Raw genomic sequence first — 17,822 nt, forward strand, 5'->3', positions numbered from 1 at the left:
AATGCAGATTCCTGGGCTCCACTCTAGAACTACTCAATCAGAATTTCTCAGGGTAGGGTTCAGGAACACTTGCTTTAATACTTCCTAGGCAGCTCTTGTACACACCAAAGTCTAAGGATCTGGACTCTGACTGACAAGAGTACCAAGAACATTTTCTTAAAGGAACATTTACCTTTAAGAACACATTTCTAGGGACTTCCCTGGTGGTTCAGTGGTAAATAATCCGCCTTACAATGCAGGGGACGCAGGTTTGATCCCTGGTCAGGGAGCTAAGATCCCACATGCTGCAGGGCAGCTAAGCCCACGTGCCGCAAACTACAAAGCCCACGTGCCCTGGAGCCTGCGCGCCACAACTAGAGAAGAAAACCCGCACGCCACAACTAGAGAGAAGCTCGCGCACCACAATGAAGAGCCCACACGCCTCAACGACAGATCCTGCATGCCTCAGTGAAGATCCCGGTGCCACAACTAAGACCCGGCACAGCCAAAAATAAACAAATAATAAATCTTAAAAAAAAAAAAAAAGAACACAGTTCTATAGTTCAGGAAAATGAGTACTTATACGTTTTCATGGAAATACTTAAAAATACACCATGTTTCAGGATCTGTACTACCTGGGCAGATTATTCTGGTATTGAGCACTGGGAGGTTTTCTTTACTGGCTGCCACAGCAGGACCAGAGCCAGAGTCAGTTTGGGAACGACTTGCCCGGCCATCTGGAGACCGAGGTGCAGTTTTAACTGTTGGCAAAAAGTCCAGATTAAAAGGAGATAAAGTTATAAAAATAAGCAAGTCCTTACACACTCATGACATAAAATAATTTCATACATGTTTAACCAGTAGAACCAAAAATATTTACATTGTGTTTATTCTTTTACCATTTTCTGTTCATTTTCTTGGGATTTACTATGTGGAAGGAATCTGCCACAGTTAGAAGTCTTGATCTTCCATTTTGAACAGATGGCAATTAATAAAAAATAGATGCTTACCATAATTAAAGGTCAGTGATACTCATAATTTGAATGTGAGAAACCCATTATTTAAAAAAAAGGAAATTCTGAAGCCTGACAATTTTTGAAAATGGAACATGTGTTGCAGTGTATACTACCAATGCAATCCTTTTCTCAAAAATGTTGGATAAATGATAAAATTTAAGGAATGTAATTCCCAGAGCTAACAGTGAAACATGAGTAGCATTTTCTTCTACACATGGAAGGAAAAATATTATTTTTTCAAATGAAACCAATATACTTTTCCTGTACTTCCCAATTAATTATTTACTCAAGACAATGATTTGTCCAAAACAGTTTTATCATATTTTTATAAAAGCTCAATATGTTTAAAAAATTATTCCAAAACAGAATTACTCTCAAAGTAAAGAACAAAAAGAGAGATTTAATTCTATCTAAACTGGGGCAATTTAATGGAGAGCAAATAGTATCTTTAACTAATTTAGGAGCGATTGGCAGGTGTTTCAAAAAACAGTAATCCTCAAACTCAATTTAAAAATACTCTAAAACTTGATTATCTTTACTCTCCCTAAGACTAATTACAAACTAACTATATTAATCTTACACACTCATCTCTCTGTTCAAAAACAGTCCAGGTGCACTAAAGAAAAAAAAGTAGCAGAACAGCCACTCTTTTTTTTTTTTTTTTTTTTTTTTTACAGATGGGAGCCCTGGAACTAATTTCTAATAAAAACAACCTTTTGATATTCATCTCTGATAAAAAACAGAGTGTGTTCTAGTGACTAAGATTGATCTTCCATTGCAGGTAACTAAATTAATGTTTCATGGTTCTTCTTAAACATAACATCTCATTGATCATATTAATGTGTATTTTGCACATCTCAGATGTACGAATTATTATATTATTCAAAAATACAATGAATATGCTTCAAAAAATTAATGATTAATACAGAAACACTTCTACTGCTACTGATTCCCACTAAATTGGATTACTAGCCAAAAAATAATATCAAATACTGCACCATAAAGACTTGTATAATCTATGCCTATTTCAATAACATCTACACCACTATATCTGTATTTTTTTGGTTTCCTTTGCAGGCTATAATGGAAGTGTCAAATTCATGAGAGTATAGTAAGGTGGGATAGTAGCTGGTTAGAAAACCATTACCAATGAGTGCTGAAAAACCAATCCTCCAAAGAGAGCCATTCATTATGTCCAGAATGAGTAGCATACAGGTATCAGTGTATTCTTGCATTACAGAAATATCTGGAGAATATTGCTCAAAACGGAGCATCGTATTTTAATGGGGTATCATAGTGACCAAATGGGTGCAACCAGGAAAAGAAAGTTTAAAATCATCAAATTAGATTGGTAAAACAATTTAGGAGAGAGAATCTGGAAAAGAAGATATAATGTGTGGGAAGAGACTATGATGCCATGAAAGCTGTTTTCAGTATCATTTCAGGGCTGCCGCACAGCAGAATCATCTTCAATATCATGAAATGATGTGTGTAAAATTGCTTTTAAACTAGCCATAAAGCCCTACACAAATGTCAGTAGTTGTTACTGTTGACATTATCATACATAAAAGTTTATTAATAGTAACTGTAATCATGGGTAGAAATTTAAGGAAGAATATATAAAGCTCAATACATTAACAAAAGAAAAATTTCCTAAGAATTAGAGCTGACCATAAGAGGGGGACGAAGTGAAAGTGAGTAGTCCGAAGGCTCAATGACCATCGGTCAAGGTTGTAAAATATGCCTGCATTGGATTATATTCTGCAATGGGGCCATTTAAGGTCTAAAAGATCTAAGGTTATAAAATTGGGTTGTGTGCTGGAATAGGTATACATAAGGTCTAAAAGGACTAAGGATGTAGAATATAAAAGCACTGGTTGTATGTCAGACATGTGAGGTCTATAATATGGTCTAATTTCAAAGTTTCTAAGAGTTTTAAATATAACTAAGAACTACTCTTTCAAAGTTAGTGTAGTTAGCAACAACAGCGGAAGTAGTAGCAATAATCATAATAGTGATAATGACAGCAAACATTCCTTTACAGAACAATGTACCAGGTGCTATTTTAGGCACTTAATGTGTGTTAACTTATTTAAAGGTCACAACAAGTAGGTACATTATTATCATTTTATCCTTTTATCCTTTTATCATTATTATCATTATAGCATTTCACAAATGAGGAAACCATAGAGAACTTAAGTAATCTATCCAAGTTTATATGTGAAAGTCAAAGCAAAAATTTAATGATGGCAAACAGTTGTGATATAATATGAATTGATTTTCATTAGTACTATGTAATTATTTTCATATTATCATCTCATCTTCATTAATATTTCTGCTTGTTTTATTCTAGCAAATTAACACTTTTTCCCTCATACAACATGAAAAATTAAAAGTATAAATTCATTTTCAATTAAAACCTGAAAGGTAGAGAAATAGTTAATATTATTCAAGCAACTACACAATTTCCTGGCAAAAATAATTTCAGTAGAGATAGGGTTGTAACTAAATGTCTTATGATTTAAAAACTTAATTTAGTGATAAGGATTATCAGCCATCTAGGCTGATCAATGGAACTCAAGGGACTGATAAATTATTTAAATGTCAAGTTTTATGCATGTGAGGCCTGCAGCTTCCATATTATTCTCAAAGGAATCTGAGGGCTAAAATAGGTTAAAATCTGCTGTTTTGGTGCTTACTCTTTCTTCGGGAAAATTAAGATATTTAGCCACATTTGGCCCCCAAATCCTTAGTTTATTATGATGATTTCTAGATTAAAAAGGGCTGGTAAAGAAGGGATGTGATAAGAGTACTTGACAATGGTCTAAATGATGTTACCTTCATTACTTTAGCATTCATGAATATCTAAGCTTTAACTTCTGAAAAACCTTGTTAAACATAAAAACACAAATAGTTTATTTCAAACTGATAGGTCTTTCGAAAACTAAAAGCAGAATGACATTTTATTTAATTCCAAAATAATTTTATCACAGTTTTCTTACCAGTTAGTGACGCTTTTGCATCATCTTCTTTTGAGTCATCTTTAGACTCATCTGTTTCTGTGCTATCGTAATCAAATGATTGATTAACTGGTTCAGAGGAGTGAACTGTCTGGTCATCCATCACTTTAAGTACCCAGAAGAGAAGTATGTTTGAACAAGCAAAAATAAGATCCATAAATATTAAAATATGCTTAAAAAGGGAAAATTGAAATAGAAACCCAAAGAGATTCCACATTCACAAATAAGCACTGATGGGCAAGGAATTTTGGGGTCATGTGATGTCTGTTAAGTACTAGAGCTTATAAAAGGAAATATTTTAAATTGTCAAAATTATATTTTTAGTAGAAGAGAAAAATAAAATATAAGAGCTTTAGAGAATGAAATACAAGTCCAATTACAAGTTACAATCTGTTTCTGAATATTAATTATTTATATTAAAGTTAACTTCTAATCTACTACTAAAATTCTAAGAGAACTATACATATTACATTAATACAAAAAAATTAAAATATAGGTGTAACTTTTATAAACTCTTAAAAAAGCAACATCAACATTTAGGAAATACATGTTAAAATATTTTCAAAGTAGTTTATAGGTTTGATATTCTTTAAGAATTTAACAGATTCCAGCTTAAAAAATTTTAATTTTAGAAATATGATTTAAAGGTAATTTTTAACTTTCTTTTAATGTTTCCAGTGTACTTTATCTCCGAAACTTTTTTTTTTTTTTTTTTTTTTTTTTTTTGCTGTACGCAGGCCTCTCACTGCTGTGGCCTCTCCCGTTGCGGAGCACAGGCTCTGGACACACAGGCTCCGCGGCCATGGCTCGCGGGCCCAGCCGCTGCGCGGCATGTGGGATCTTCCGGGATAGGGGCACGAACCCGTGTCCCCTGCATCGGCAGGCGGACTCTCAACCACTGCGCCACCAGGGAAGCCCTCTCCGAAACTTTTTAAAGTGTGTCCAGACTGACCAATAGGAAAATTCCCTTGTGCTTGCCACGGGAATGCTGCTCCCTTCTTCAGAAGTTACTTTTGTTAATGTGTACCTTTTCCGGCCTCTTCAATGACTTGCCTCACTGCTTTCTTTAAACTGTTTGCCCGCAGCATTATTTCCTTCGGTTTGACAGTTTTCTGGGAGGAAGGTTTTGTAGTGTCATCCAAGAGTTGTTCCTTGCTTTCACACAAGGATTCTTCGCTGGAAGATTCCACAGGATCTTCTTCTACAATGAGAGGGCTGATGCCCGGGAGAACCGGAGTAGCCTGGGAATCTGTGTGCAAAGCCTGGAGCAGTTGTTCAAGCTTCTCATTTAGAACTGAACACTAAGCAAACAAAAACACGGTAGTGAATCTTCATTTAGTGGAGATGGAAAGTGATAGTTTAAATGATTGGTTTTTGATTTTTAGAGGAAAGATGCCTACACTGATGTTTATCATTAATTGGTTATCTATATAAATTATACCTTAGTCAGCTATGGACTTAATAACTTATAATTTTTTAAAAAACAGCACAATTATTCTGTAAATTTACTGATTTATACTTCCAGAACTATTCAAGCACCATTGCACACGTGAAAATCTTTACAATCTTCCTAAAGCTATTTTTCTTTAAAAGAAAACAACGAAAGCTTCACGATAAAGTGACACATTACATTAACAATTTACACATTATACAAAATTTGCTGTACATTATACAAAACATGGCATAAACTTTTTTTTTAAGTAATCAACTTATGTCACTGCCAAGCCTGTCTGAGTCTTGTAAACACAAACTGCCAAGTCTGGCTGAGTCTTGTAAAGTCACCTTCAAAGCTTTGGTTTGCAAAGGAGTTACAGTATTTAAGGGATTATTGGCTCAAAGAAAGAGAAAAAGGAATAAGCACAGGATAAGGAAGAACCATGCAGAAAGAAAACAAGTACTGGGCCCTTGTTTCTTTCTGCTTTTCTTGAATTCCTAAGAGTAAAGAAACATTTAGAACTGAAGCTATTGATGCTACTGCCTAATATACGTTTTACCTTCACACAATTTCCAGTCCCTTCTGCCTCCCTTTGTTTTTGATGACATGCCAAGAGAAAGTTACAGCAGAGATAGTTCTGAGAAAAAAGTGTGACTACAGAGGGTTTCTGTTTTCTGAAGCTCTCCACAGAGCAGAAAAACAAGAGAAAGAGGCTGAAAACTTCAAATGTATATTTCTATTTTCTACTCCTTCCACTCAATCAAACCACCATCTATAGCTGGGGAAGTTCATTCCTTTGCAAAGCCCAAGAGAGCCAAGCCTTTTGTGAGAATGCCCTGTCGTGCACAAATGAAAGCAAAGATGGTAGCTTTCAAGGTTCAGTAAACTATTCTTATTTTAGCCTCAGAAAGCTCACAACGGAAAAGAAATATCTATAAAGAAAAAGGCAAAGCAAGAAACAGAACCCTGAAAGAGGCCGAGGATCATAACATCTGGGAAATCCAAGCAACGATGCTGGGAGGGAACTTGAGTGGCCAAGGTTTGCCTGGAAGTGGAAAACCATTCCTCTTCCCACTGGAAAGCCAGCTTCCCAGCATTTCCCCCCATGTGACCCGACTACTGTGCATTTCTCCTTCAAAATGTCAATCAGTGGGAAAAAGGAGTTAACAAGTTTGGCGTCTTGGTCTTCAGCAACGCAGTTTTCCTACATATTAAAGGGACTTCCTTAAAAGAGAAGGAATGTAGAATCAACAGAATAAAATATTTAATAACAGGCTCTCAAAAAAATTTAAAAAAAATAAAGGGACTAACCATCAAGCATGTTTTAAACCCTCATATCTGATTCAAAAGTAATTTTTCTCTTGGTTTAAGATATTTTGGCAGGAAAGCCACTTGATCAATTTAGCTGTAAAACACAGTTCAATATTAACACTGTCAGTAAAAAACCTTCATGTCCTGAACACTTCCCGCTTACTTTATTGGCCACGGCATCAGCTGCAACAGCTTTTTCCAACGTTTTTTCATGCGCCTTCTCTACTTTGGCAACGAAATCCTTTACAGTTTCACAAAGTACCCTTTGAAGAAAAGAAATGGTGCAATTCAGGAAACTCAGTAGGCTGATTTGCTTTGATTTACAAACATATTTAAAAATAAGCACAGTTAAATAAACTGTTAAAATATTGGGATCGTTTATAAACCCATACTTGTATTTGCTGTGTAACATGTCCTATATAAGTTCAAGACGTTAGAAGTGATAAATGGATACATGAATAAACCTTGCTCTACATAATTTAAATAAGTCATTTTACGGTTATAACAAGCCTTTCTCAAATATTTAAATTTTTAAAATTCTTGAGAAGAGTAGTTGTAGACCTTATTTTAAAAAGAAAGCATTATCTTCTGCACCTTATGTATCCTTAAAACAGGACTTTCAGTGTTGAGCAAACAAGAATAAATCTGTCACTAATGGTGTTACTGTTGCTCTCCTATTCATTATATAGGTAACTATTTTCTTCCTGAAGAGGAAAGAGGTTGTGCGTTATGCTGGAAACCAACCTGCCACTTGACTTGAGTTATATTCTCCATAAATCCATTCATTTTTTTTCCTTAAGATAACCAATGTAATACCATGCAGACTAACTGAATTTAGGTCTTGTTAGTGTCAGCAATATATATGGTTTACTTGTTTGTTTCTTTTAATTACATTTGGTTTCTTTGCAATAGAATTAGACTAAAAGAAAAAAATCTGAAACATTAAAAAATTTGTCAAAAGTCTTTAGAACTGGTGTTGGATTAAAAACTACAACCAACAGAATGGTATATGACCAGCTTTTTGTAGCAAGCACTTATAAAGTGATTTTGAAAACAAAATCAGACTATTTTAAAATAATAATATTTCTCTTTAACATTGATAAAGGTTGAGGAATTTTAGGAAAAAACCCCCAGATTACAGCAATTATTTTTTTCTATTATACTTACAACTTTCTCTGGTATGTGAGTGACATAAACTTTCCAGATACTTAAGTATTAGGAAATTGAGCCATTCAATAGATACAGTACACACACACACACACACACACACACACTCTTCAAAACTTCACATTTATCATCTAAGAAATAAATGAATTACTCCTAACATTTTTTGTTTTGTTTGTTATTTTGACAACCAATTCTAGATTTCACTTAGACAAAAGGTAATACTTCCTAACCTTTAACCTTTTTGGTTGGGTTTTTAAACAAATTTCTACAGAGACTCTAGCTAACCATTTATTAGAGATTCATTCATGTGTTTCATGTCAGGTTTGGTCTTCTTTGTTCATGTATAATATTTTTATGGAATTTCTTGAAATATTCAGACAGGCTACTATGAAATTTCTTCTATGAACTTTACTGAAAGTTTTTCTAAGACGTCCCACGTTTAAGAAGAGGAAACAATGACATTCCCTCCTCTTTACGGAACTCCAAAATAAAAGTTTTCCTTGTTATTATTACAACACTGTGTTGATAAATTTTCCTCTTGGATTTGTGAAATTGCATAATGCCATAACATTATCATAGCTACTTTTGCTGGCATTTCACTGACTCCTAGGGACAGAGCCTGTCAGTCCATCAGCCTAGGAATGAAAGGGGCAGCAGAGGTGCTTCCTCACCTGTGCCATGCTGCTGAGGCAGACAGAGGCTCAGGGAGAGAGGAGGCTATTGTGTTAGGGAACGCTTGCCACTTAGTTGGGGGAATCTTACGGTCCACTAAGTTCCATATTCCAGAAGACAGAGGATATTTATAATCTGGAGGAATGAATTCACTTTTTGTTATACCTAAATGGTGAATGCAGAGGTTTTTTAAATAGAAATAAAATGTATACTTAAAAGCAGTGTGATTTCAAAGTCACACCAACTAGGAACTTGCAAACTTGGGGAAAAACAGTTTTAAGATGTATTTACTATAGTAACACAAAAAAACATCCTCCAACTGATACAGTTTCCTGCTTTAATATATAAAGACTTCCAGAAAATATGTGCAAAAATCAAATGAATGAACCTGGAACATGGATCTTCACATAGAGCTAAAAATATTCTACATTCCTAATTCCACGTTTAATTAACATTACTTATCATTTTGATGAGGTATATCCAGGACTGTGCTTCTTTAGTTTTGTTCTCTCTCTCTTCCAATCTGAACATGGTCAAATTATTCAGTTGAAGCTAACAACAGTCCACACAGCTAGCATGCTTTATGATTTCCACCATCATCTTAATTATGTTATATATGGGATCTATACTTATCACTGGTAACAGCATCTTCATTTATCAGTTTTCCACTTATTTTTAATAGGGGTAAATGACAATAAAACATGCAAATGCTACACTAAGAAAAATACGGCAATGGTGCCCCAACAGAACCACATATTGGTAGTCAGTGCCTGAAAAGTTCATTTTTAATCTGATATTTAAAAGTTCCAATCAGAAATTAAAGGTAATTTACAATCATCAATGCATAATATATTAAAACCCCTAGCTATCTATGTGCTCTGAGGAAAGATTCTAACTACATATCTTACCTCATCTATTCAGTGAGGGGGTTTGCCTAAATTATCTCTAAGATAGATCCTAAATCTAAAATTCTATGGTTCTATGACAATGGTTCCAATTTTATTATTTTTTCCTGCTAATGATCTCATTTTCTGAGAGTTTTTTTTTAATGTTTATTTATTTATTTATTTATTATTTTTTTGGGTGCATCAGGTCTTAGTTGCAGTGTGCAGGCTCTCTAGTTGTGGCGCGCAGGCTCCAGAGCACTGTAGACTCTGTAGTTGTGGCGCACAGGCTCCCAAGCACATGGGCTCTGCAGTTTGTGGCATGCGAGCTCTCTAGTTGAGGCACAAGGGCTCAGTAGTTGCGGTGCACGGGCTTAGTTGCCCCGCAGCATGTGGGACCTTAGTTTTCCGACCAGGGATCAAACCCATGTCCCCTGTATTGGAAGGCGGATTCTTAACCACTGGACCACCAGGGAAATCCCTGAGAATGTTTGTCTACAGAATAAATTGCATTTACATAATAACTTGTTTTTTATTTTTATTAATAAATGACATCTATAATGACTAATTAGTCCTTCTGAATCTCAGAAGATAACTCATGTTACCATACTGAACTGACAAAATTACAAAGTCAAGAAAATGTTGACTTTATGTTGATGAACTACATTAGTTAACTTACTTATTAGCTATGCTGATGAAATTCAGCTTTTCCATCAGCATTTTCAACATTTTAAAATAGTTAAAAATAGCTTAAGCTACTGGAATTACTATTTTATGAAACAAATATAAATGTACACAAGAGGTTTAGTTAAAACGTTCTGCCTTAATGTATCATTCAACAAGTAAATGGCATTAACAAAAAAAGGGAATTCTTTATTTTATCTAGGTGGTAGTTAAAAGAATGTAGATGTAAATATGTGTGTGTATTATCTTTTTCTAATCACTAAGCTGAACCTTTATGATTTGAGTACTTTACTGTGTATATGTCGTGCCTCAAATAACAGTTTTTTAAAAGTAGGGAGAACTATTATAGATTTTCTAAGTCTTAGAGACATAAACCCAAATGCAATACATGCCCTGTTTGGATTTTGATTTGAACGAATCAATTGTCTAAAAAACACTTCAAGAAAATTAGGGGAAATGGAATATAGGTTGAGTAATTATTGTTAATTTTATTAGACTTTTTAAAAAGATTATTGGATATACATACTGAAAGTGGAATAAAATGATTTCTGGGATTTGCTTAGAGATACTCCAGCAAAAGAAAGTGGGGAGTAGATGACAAAATGTTGATAAATACTGAAGCTGAGTGATGGGTATGGTGGGAAATCATTATACTAGTGTCTCTACTTTTTTGCATATTTGAAAAAAATCCATAACAAAAGTCAAAGTAAAAATATACTATATCACTGGTACAAAGTTATACATATTGTCCTCTCTTTTCTCTCTTGAACCTCTTTATGGCAAATCCCCCGGAATTTTAATCTGCTGTTGTACAGTTCAGGCATCTGGGCAGGCCTGGGAGCTCAGACAAGTGACAAGAGGGGACCAAGGTTGTAATAGAATCTGCTTAAAGGCAAATGAGCTAGTCAGGGAGGAACCCAAAGCCAAGCTAAGAGTAGAGCCTAAACAAGGAGCCAGGCCAAGGTCAAGGAAAAAATGTGAAATGCAGTTGGGTAAAACATGAGGTGATGATACCATAATTTAACATAGCACTCTGTAGTTTATAAGCTCTAATTTTATTTCATTACTCAAGTTAATTCCCCTAACAGTTCCATGAGGGAGGAAGGACAGGCATTCTTTCCATTCTTACACTTGATAAAACAGGCATAGGTCACAAAGCCAGCAAATGGTTGAATCTCATCTAGGACCTCAGACTGACATAGTACAGCACTGTGACTTACGTCAGTGGTTTTCAAGCTATTTTTCAGAAATATTTCAAGGATTTCACGAAGGCTTGATTAAAATTTCATTTAGAAATATAGAATATAATTTTTTAAATGTTCTTAACATTTTAAAATAACTGTTACATATACAAGAGAACAATACTATGTTAGCTTTTACTTTAGAATTCACTATTTTTTGTGCAAATCTCGTACTATATTTAATGCAGTTTCCAGTTATTTCTGTATTTTTATGTTGGTTACATGGTCGTAAGGAAATTGTCTTCAATTAAATAAAAATGGCATCCTTACGACCATGTAACCAACATAAAATACAGAAATAACTGGAAACTGCATAGAACATAAAACTAAAACTGTCACCTATAACCTTATTGCTTATTTTTCTGTTAAATAACTAATAATTTAATCCTATCCAGTGTATTAATGCCAACAAAATAAAATTTTAGTTTTTTAATATTGGGATTCTGCATAAAATTTTATTTGAAAAAAGACAGTTATAAGTCAATTATCATCTTAAAGAAATAAAAATAAAAAACACATAAAATGTAAAAGAGGCAGTAATCAAACACCCGAAAGCCAATATTAAAGCTTTGCTAACATCTGAACTAAGAAAGGTGGCCAAATGAAATATTTTACTTAACTGTATTAAAGAATAATTCTATAACTTGTTATACCTTAAAAAAGTTTCCATTGCAACTTTCAATCTTTTCTAGCCATGTCCTCTAAAATGTCCCATAAAGAGGCACTTGATTCACAGGGCAAGGATGGCAAATGCAAATGTCTTCCTCATAGAAGTAACTTAAGAAATACCAGAGGAAGTAACTTTGGTATGTGAATTTGGCCCAAGAGGAGAAAGACAATAGGGAGTGCTAAGGTCTGGGACAAAGTAGAGATTTGTACATTTCACCATAAAGCAATATAACTAATTAAAAAACACCCAGTCGAGGCATCAACCATAAAACCATCAGCAGCACTGCCCATCAAATAAAGAGCATCTGGAGCCCACTAATCTGGGGAACCAGTGTGCTTCCCTTGCCTTTCGCTGTTAACTCTTTTCCTATTGCTCAGTCCTATCTCCTATTGCTGAAGGTTATGGCGCCCAAAGCAACTGTCACTACATCTGCGCTTTGGTCACAAGCAAATTTGTTTTTCATGATTTATTTGTCTTTCCTTGACTTCTTTGCAAATTAAGTATGTAACATGTAAAGTTTGTGTATTTTTCCTTCCATCACTTCCCCACTCCCTTTCTTTTCCTTCCCTTTCTCTCCCCTCTTTCTGTATATCAGTAATATTTCCTTGCTAAGCCTGAATCCTAAAGCATGCTTTTACTTTTGCTCATCAGTTGAAAATTTCAGTGGGTTTCACTCCTTCCTGTAGTTGACTTTCCAGTTCTCATGACAGCAGTATAGGGTGCTTCAAGACTAAATCCTAAATTCCAGACAGGCAACATTCGGGATAATAAAATCAAGTAGCTTTGGCTCCATGTTTGGAATCAACTTAACTAAAATCTGGTAACTTTGAATTAAAATATAATTACATAATTTAAACATACTGGGAAATGTCATTTTGAAAAATCTCTTTATTATTTTCCTTTTCCTGGTGTAAACAATCCCTGAATACTAGTGTTTATGGAAATAATGAATTATAGTGAAATGTGTTTTCCACATCATAATTAATCATAAATGTTTCTTTAAATAAGAACTTAGATTAATCAAATTCTAAATATTCACTGTACCCTTTTGACAAAAATGTTTCGAATTAAGCCTCAAAAAAATAGCCTCTAGGGCCTCCCTGGTGGCGCAGTGGTTGAGAGTCCGCCTGCCGATGCAGGGGATACGGGTTCGTGCCCCGGTCTGGGAGGATCCCATATGCCGCGGAGCGGCTGGGCCCGTGAGCCATGGCCGCTGGGCCTGCGCATCCGGAGCCTGTGCTCCGCAACGGGAGAGGCCACAACAGTGAGAGGCCCGCATACCACACACCAAAAATAAAAAAAAAAAAAAAAAAAAAAAATAGCCTCTAAATAAACTCCACTGCAAATAAGATGCTAAGGTGGTTTTTTAAAAACCAGTGCAAATTTAGTATATCTAGTTCTATAACCTACTTCACAGATACTTTGGGGGGCGGAAATTACGAAGAAATGTCATAAGTGGTAGGAAACAGCTTTCCTTTCATTTTCACCATATAACTATATCATGACTTGAACTCCACAACTCACTTGGCAGATGATATGACCACAGCATGTTCATCAGAATTGAGGATTTTTGTAAGATGAGCTGCAACTGAGTCTTCATAAATTGTCATCTGAAAAAATAAAAAACTCACACTGTATTATTGCTTCTGGCATTTATACAACTCAGTTATTACTGCTTCAAAAATGGGAGCATTTTGACTCATCTGACACATGGCAATGGCTATAATGAAATATAAATGGATTTAATGAAATAAATAATATATATGAAAGAGTCATTATACAAAATAGATAAATATTTCCTTTCTGTGAAAGGCTCTTAGTTTCTGGAATTCTTTAATTCATATTCTTAGAAAAATCCATAAAATCCATTAAAAATTTCATTAATGTCAAATAGCTGAATATATAAAAAAAAAAACTCCTACAAGTCAGTACAAAAAAAGCAAGACGATCTAATAAAAATTGGCAAAAGACTAGAAAATAAAGAGGAAGATAGGGCTTCCTTGGTGGCGCAGTGGTTAAGAATCCGTCTGCCAATGCAGGCGACACAGGTTCGAGCCCTGGTCTGGGAAGATGCCACATGCTACAGAGCAACTAAGCCTGTGTGCCGCAACTACTGAGCCTGTGCTCTAGAGCCTGTGAGCCACAACTACTGAAGCCCACATGCTTAGAGCCCATGCCCTGGAACAGGAGATGCCAGCGCAGTGAGACACCCACGCACCACAATAAAGATCCAACACAGCCAAAAATAAATAAATAAAACTTTAAAAATGAAAAATAAATAAATAAATAAAGAGGAAGATATACAAGTGGTCCATAAGCAGATGAAAAGGTGATCAATCTCATCAGCCATCAGGGAAATAGAAACTAAAACCACAATGCAACACCCCCGTATATCTCCAGAATAAGGCTGTGCAGCATGGCTTAAAAAAAGAAAAATCGTATTGTTAAATTCTTTTAATCTAAATACCAAACTGTATTAGAACAATGGACATCTTGACATCAAAGCCCTCTGGCCTTATGTATTCCTTGGAAGCCAGATTCCTACTGCTTTCTCTTTGGATTAAAAGACTTTTGATGCAGATGTCATGTTTTTGGTCTCTTCTGTATCATTCCCCAATCATACAAGTCTAGTAAGTCTACAGATGCTTGTTATCAATGCCAAGGTAATCAAAGAGAAGGTGTGAGCTGCTGTACCCCAGTCAACTCCCTGAAAACACAGGAGAGAATGGCCTCAAATTTCTGGAAATGAAAATCTTCTGATTAGTTTATTTCTAAATTTACTCTTATTGAGTAATAAAACTTCTTTCCCCTCAATTCTGTCTGTTTTCTAGCTGCTTGGTAATAAGTCAATTATTATAAGTCAATTATCATCTTAAAGAAATAAAAATAAAAAACACATAAGTTGTAACTTTATTTTTTCTTTCATTCATTCAACAATATTAAGTGCCTATTGGTACCTGGGACTGGAAATAAAAGACTTACCCTCTAGTTTCAGTCAGCTTAGAGCTATGTTTGCCAAGCTGTGTGCCAGGCACCTCAGTGAACTCAGAGGGCTACCATGAGATTCTTTTAAATTTCAAAGAAAACATTGTAATACTCAACATCTGTTGGACATCACAGAAACTACTAGCTTGAGGTAGTACACAGTTTAAATATTAGGTTGCATTACATTCCTTTTGATGACATTACGTTTTTGTGCAGCTGGATTTTCAGTAGTTGCTGTGATATAAAGCAAACTCCACACAAAAATTAGTGTTGAATAGGAAATGAGGGTATCACGGTCCAATCTGATTCTAAGGTTTGAGATGTATACAGTGCCCACAGGCTCACAACTAGTTATTTAAGAATGAGATAAGTTATTTCTTTTCTTTTAATTCATGTGTATTATTTTTTTCAAATGGTTATTAAGTTGTCAGGACATAAATACTTATTAAGCTGTTTCGGCTTAACTACTATTAAGTATTTCTTTTGGCCCAGGGGCACTGTGATGGGATGGGATCTTATTTCCGTGACCAGGGACTGAACCCAGGCCACAGCAGTGGAAGTGCCAAGTCCTAACCACTGGACCTTCAGGGAATTCCCTAACCATACTAAGTTTTAATTCACTGTCTACTTTGTGCCAGTCTTCGTACCAGATGACAATATAATTAATGGTGAGTGAATAATATACATTGCCTGATTCTTACAGTGTGATAGCAGTAAGATGATGGAAGGTGAAGGGGGTTGTGGAACTACTGAAGAAAGACACAGATGTAGGACTTGGGAGATGAGGGATGACCACTTGGAGTGAGTGGTGGACACCTGGAATGAGTGATACCTAAGCTGAGACTTGAGGTGAGACCAGAGTGAACTAGTATGAGGCCAATGGAGAGATGCATATTCATTCGCCAAGGGGTAGAGGAGAGAAGAACCTGATGGCATAGGGATTTTACATTAAATGTAAACAATACATTTTCTGACATTGAGCATTAAGCAATAGAATCATTGTTACTGAAGGAAATCATGGAATCACTATTCTTACAATGTTCAAAAAGTACAACAACAAATAGAATTACTTAATTATGGCCATAAGGAATTAATCAATAAAACTGTCATAATTCCTTAAGCTCTATAATTCTATGGTGCCAGCAGAATGCTAACAGTTAATAAGAAGATCAACCACATTTTGTGGCCTTTTAAGGAAAATCGAAAAAAACAGTAATTTCACAATCATGCATAAGGGAATCCAAAATAAGTATTTTACTTAAAAAATATAAGCTGGAACATTAGATTGAACCTACGAAGAAGGAATATTTAGCTTACTTTTATTTCAGTTTTCAAGGCAAAGAAGTCACACGGTGACGGGTCAGAGTGACAAAGAACACTCATTTAACCTGTAATCTTAAGGCACACTATCTCTTTGTTATGAAATACTTTAATAAAAAAGCAAAATACATGAAGTTTCATTCAAAACTCCTTTACACTAAAAAAGAGCTTTCTTCCATGCAGTTACAATTGTACCTCATATTTAGTGACTACATATATGATAAAAGTAAATTGTCTGACTTTATCTTATATGCTAGGAAATAGACATCTTGAAGTAAGAAGAGGAAACTAATGCCCCTTTTATCTCTTTGGAGAGAAAATTAATAACATTTAAAAAATACTATTAAGAAAAAAGATTGGTTCCTATGAAAACATTATGTTTATAGTTGAATAAAATAATAAAATAAACAAAAATGCTGCTGGAAATAAAGTAGTAAATATATTAATCTTTCATAGTAATTAGCTCTGGGTGGCAGGACTGTAAATAAAATTTTTACCTTCTTTTTTATGTATTTTTGTATTTTCAAAAATTTTTGGAAGCAGTTTTTACTACTTTTATATCAGGGAAAAAATTTAAATACAATTAGCTCTTTTAAGGAATAGCCCATGTTTCTAGTTATCATTCCTTTCCTTAGTTTTGACAAGATCCTAATTTTCTTAATGACAAAACAAAGATTTCAACTGTAAAATAAACAGATGAATTTTCCTAGAGGGAAAAATAAGCTATCATAGATCAAATGGTCTTAGTGAGTCAGAGAATAATCCTTTGAAAATTAGGTTGTTTTAAATCTCCAGTGTTTTGAGGTTTAATCAGAATGCTGAATCTTTAAGAACGTCTAAAAACTGTAGTTATTAATGGTCTGTAGCAGGGATGGAATGAAGTGCACTGTCTTCCTTTGTTTTATCTTGATCCACAGACTTAACCTAGAGGCCTGTCCTGATGCATCCTCAACACAGCAGGGAAAGCAGGAAGAGAGAAATTCTAATACAATATTCTGGTGATGAGTAAGTATTGATGTGTGTCTGGAGCTGGGCGAACATCTAATATTCAAACAGGTGCTCACGGGTGAAGCAGAAGATGAGTGAAAGCTAACAGGAGCCTGGCATCAGCTGGCTTCCCCAGAGCCCGGTTGGTATGAGTAAATAGGCAGGTGGAATATTCAGGGAGGACTCTATCAGGGTGGGAGCAAGGGAACCTGCACGCCTGGTGCTTTCCACACACTCGTCACCTCCTTTAATCCTCCCAACATTGTGGTCTCCTCAACAGCTGAGGTCCGTGAAGATGTGACCCACAAAGGCGAGTGATGTGGCTGGATTCACACGCCCAGGGTGGTTTTCATGGAAGGACACTAACCTAGATGGTAAGGATTCTTTCCTCTGGAGGAGAGGACCAGAAGCAGTCAATGAGACCAAACCCCAAACAAGAAAAATTACAATT

The 17,822-nt window shown here is 35.2% G+C and overlaps 1 protein-coding gene across 6 annotated transcripts in view; it reads right to left on the bottom strand.

Moving 5' to 3' along the window:
• DGKH (diacylglycerol kinase eta) overlaps positions 1 to 17,822 on the bottom strand; it is a 184,094-nt gene that overhangs the window by 43,751 nt on the left and 122,521 nt on the right. For all 6 annotated transcript variants that reach the window (XM_081215128.1, XM_081215129.1, XM_081215126.1 and 3 more), the window contains 5 exons: positions 13,604 to 13,689; positions 6,925 to 7,024; positions 5,043 to 5,316; positions 3,998 to 4,120; positions 615 to 740 (listed from right to left, as the gene is read on the bottom strand). In XM_081215128.1, the coding sequence (XP_081071254.1) occupies positions 615 to 740; positions 3,998 to 4,120; positions 5,043 to 5,316; positions 6,925 to 7,024; positions 13,604 to 13,689 (709 nt within the window). The remainder of the gene's footprint in view (positions 1 to 614; positions 741 to 3,997; positions 4,121 to 5,042; positions 5,317 to 6,924; positions 7,025 to 13,603; positions 13,690 to 17,822) is intronic.

This window comes from Mesoplodon bidens (genome assembly GCF_964165515.1).
Source record: "Mesoplodon bidens genome assembly, chromosome: 17".
Classification (NCBI taxonomy): Eukaryota; Metazoa; Chordata; class Mammalia; order Artiodactyla; family Ziphiidae; genus Mesoplodon; species Mesoplodon bidens.